Source organism: Limulus polyphemus, unplaced genomic scaffold (assembly GCF_000517525.1).
Source record: "Limulus polyphemus unplaced genomic scaffold, Limulus_polyphemus-2.1.2 Scaffold4311, whole genome shotgun sequence".
Classification (NCBI taxonomy): Eukaryota; Metazoa; Arthropoda; class Merostomata; order Xiphosura; family Limulidae; genus Limulus; species Limulus polyphemus.
The window spans coordinates 1-1690 of NW_013669921.1; the positions used below are offsets into that span (position 1 = coordinate 1).

General features: G+C 33.3%; 1 protein-coding gene across 1 annotated transcript in view; it reads left to right on the forward strand.

The window, feature by feature from the left end:
• Positions 1–572: 572 nt before the first annotated feature.
• Positions 573–1690, forward strand: part of LOC106470944 (tectonin beta-propeller repeat-containing protein 1-like) — a gene marked incomplete at its 5' end in the record, with an annotated part of 13610 nt that continues 12492 nt past the window's right edge. The window contains 2 exons of the mRNA XM_022399586.1: positions 573–728; positions 1184–1321. Coding sequence (XP_022255294.1) covers positions 573–728; positions 1184–1321 — 294 coding nt within the window. The remainder of the gene's footprint in view (positions 729–1183; positions 1322–1690) is intronic.

The following is a 1690-nucleotide window of genomic DNA, read 5'->3' on the forward strand; positions in this document are numbered from 1 at the left end:
ATGTTTTCAATCAAACAAGGTGTATTGTATGTTTTCAATCAAACAAGGTGTATTGTTTGTTTTCAAGATTAACTTCATTATTTTCTGTGTAATGTTTTCAAAACTTAACTCTCTGCCTCTTTAAGAATTTAATATTTTATGGTAACTGAACAGAATGTAGTAAGTTTTAAAGCTTAATTGATGTGTTTTCTAAAAAAATAATCCTGTTATGTAAATTAACTTTTAGATTTTCTCAGTACATAAGGAAATAAGTCTAGAAATTAAAACAAAGTATAATATTACACACCCGTGTCTTGCTCTTAACAGGGTGTAATATTACACACCTACATTTCTTACCCTGATGAACACAGTATAATATTACACACCTGTGTGTCTTTCCCTAAACAGAGTGTAACACCACACAGCTACGTGTTTTACCCTTATCAGAGTGTAATATATGTAAATCTAAATCCTTGCTATAGTCTGAACAAATTTCTTAACTAACTCCATGGGTAACCCCTGAACAGAATGTATTAGTTTTGAAATTAAATCCATGATTTTTTGTTTTTAACCTCATGTCTTTATTTTAACAGAGCTCTTGGGTGAAGACAGGTTCGTGTCAACTATGGAAAAACGGTCATCACTCTCAGCGGTATGATACACAATTAGAGTTGGAGCAAAAGGGCACAGAACAAAAGCTGGATAGCTCAGAACTAACATGTTATTACAGTACTGGCAAAAGAAAGAAGGTATTAGTACTTAAAATTTACCAATCAGAGCTTTGAGTCAAAAATGTGCTTACCATGCTCGAGAAACTGAGTGAAACTTTCTGTGTCAAAAATGTGCTTACCATACTCGAGAAATTGAGTGAAACTTTCTGTGTCAAAAATGTGCTTACCATACTTGAGAAATTGAGTGAAACTTTCTGTGTCAAAAATGTGCTTACCATTCTTGAGAAATTTAGTAAAACTTGCATGTTTGTGTAGAAAAAAAAACTATGATCGAGTAATACAGTTTTTCTAATGAATACATTTTATACATATAACTTTGTTTATGACTGTAGGTAGATAAATGTCGAAAGTGTCCTATCATTTTGTATTTGATGAGCTTCCAAAAGACCGTTATATAGTTTGTTTTTATTACTCAGAATTTTTCTTGTTTTTATACACACACACTGAAGTAATTTTCTTTTTGACCTAAAAAGCTTGTCATAAATCTGGAGGAGGTGATCGCTATTGTCAATCACAGTAATTTTCAGAAAAGGTTGCTGGTCATCTACACTGCTCGTCGAAATGAGCCAGTGAAACTTGTATTTCAGTCTGACCAAGAGCTGGAGGATTGGGTAAGAATTCTCGTTGATATTACAATTAAATAAGTTCATTACAAATGAACAGTATTTAAGCACATGTTTAGTGTATTTTTCAAGCTCTGTCATTGCATCTTGAAAGCACTATTATACAAACCTTGATATTTTCTTTGCAAAACATGTAGTCTGATTAGGAGCCAAGCCTTCTAAAAAAACAGTCTGATTAGGAGCCAAGCCTTCTAAAAAAAACAGCCTGATTAGGAGCCAAGCCTTCTAAAAAAACAGTCTGATTAGGAGCCAAGCCTTCTAAAAAAACACTCTGATTAGGAGCCAAGCCTTCTAAAAAAACACTCTGATTAGGAGCCAAGCCTTCTAAAAAAACACTCTGATTAGGAGCCAAGCCTT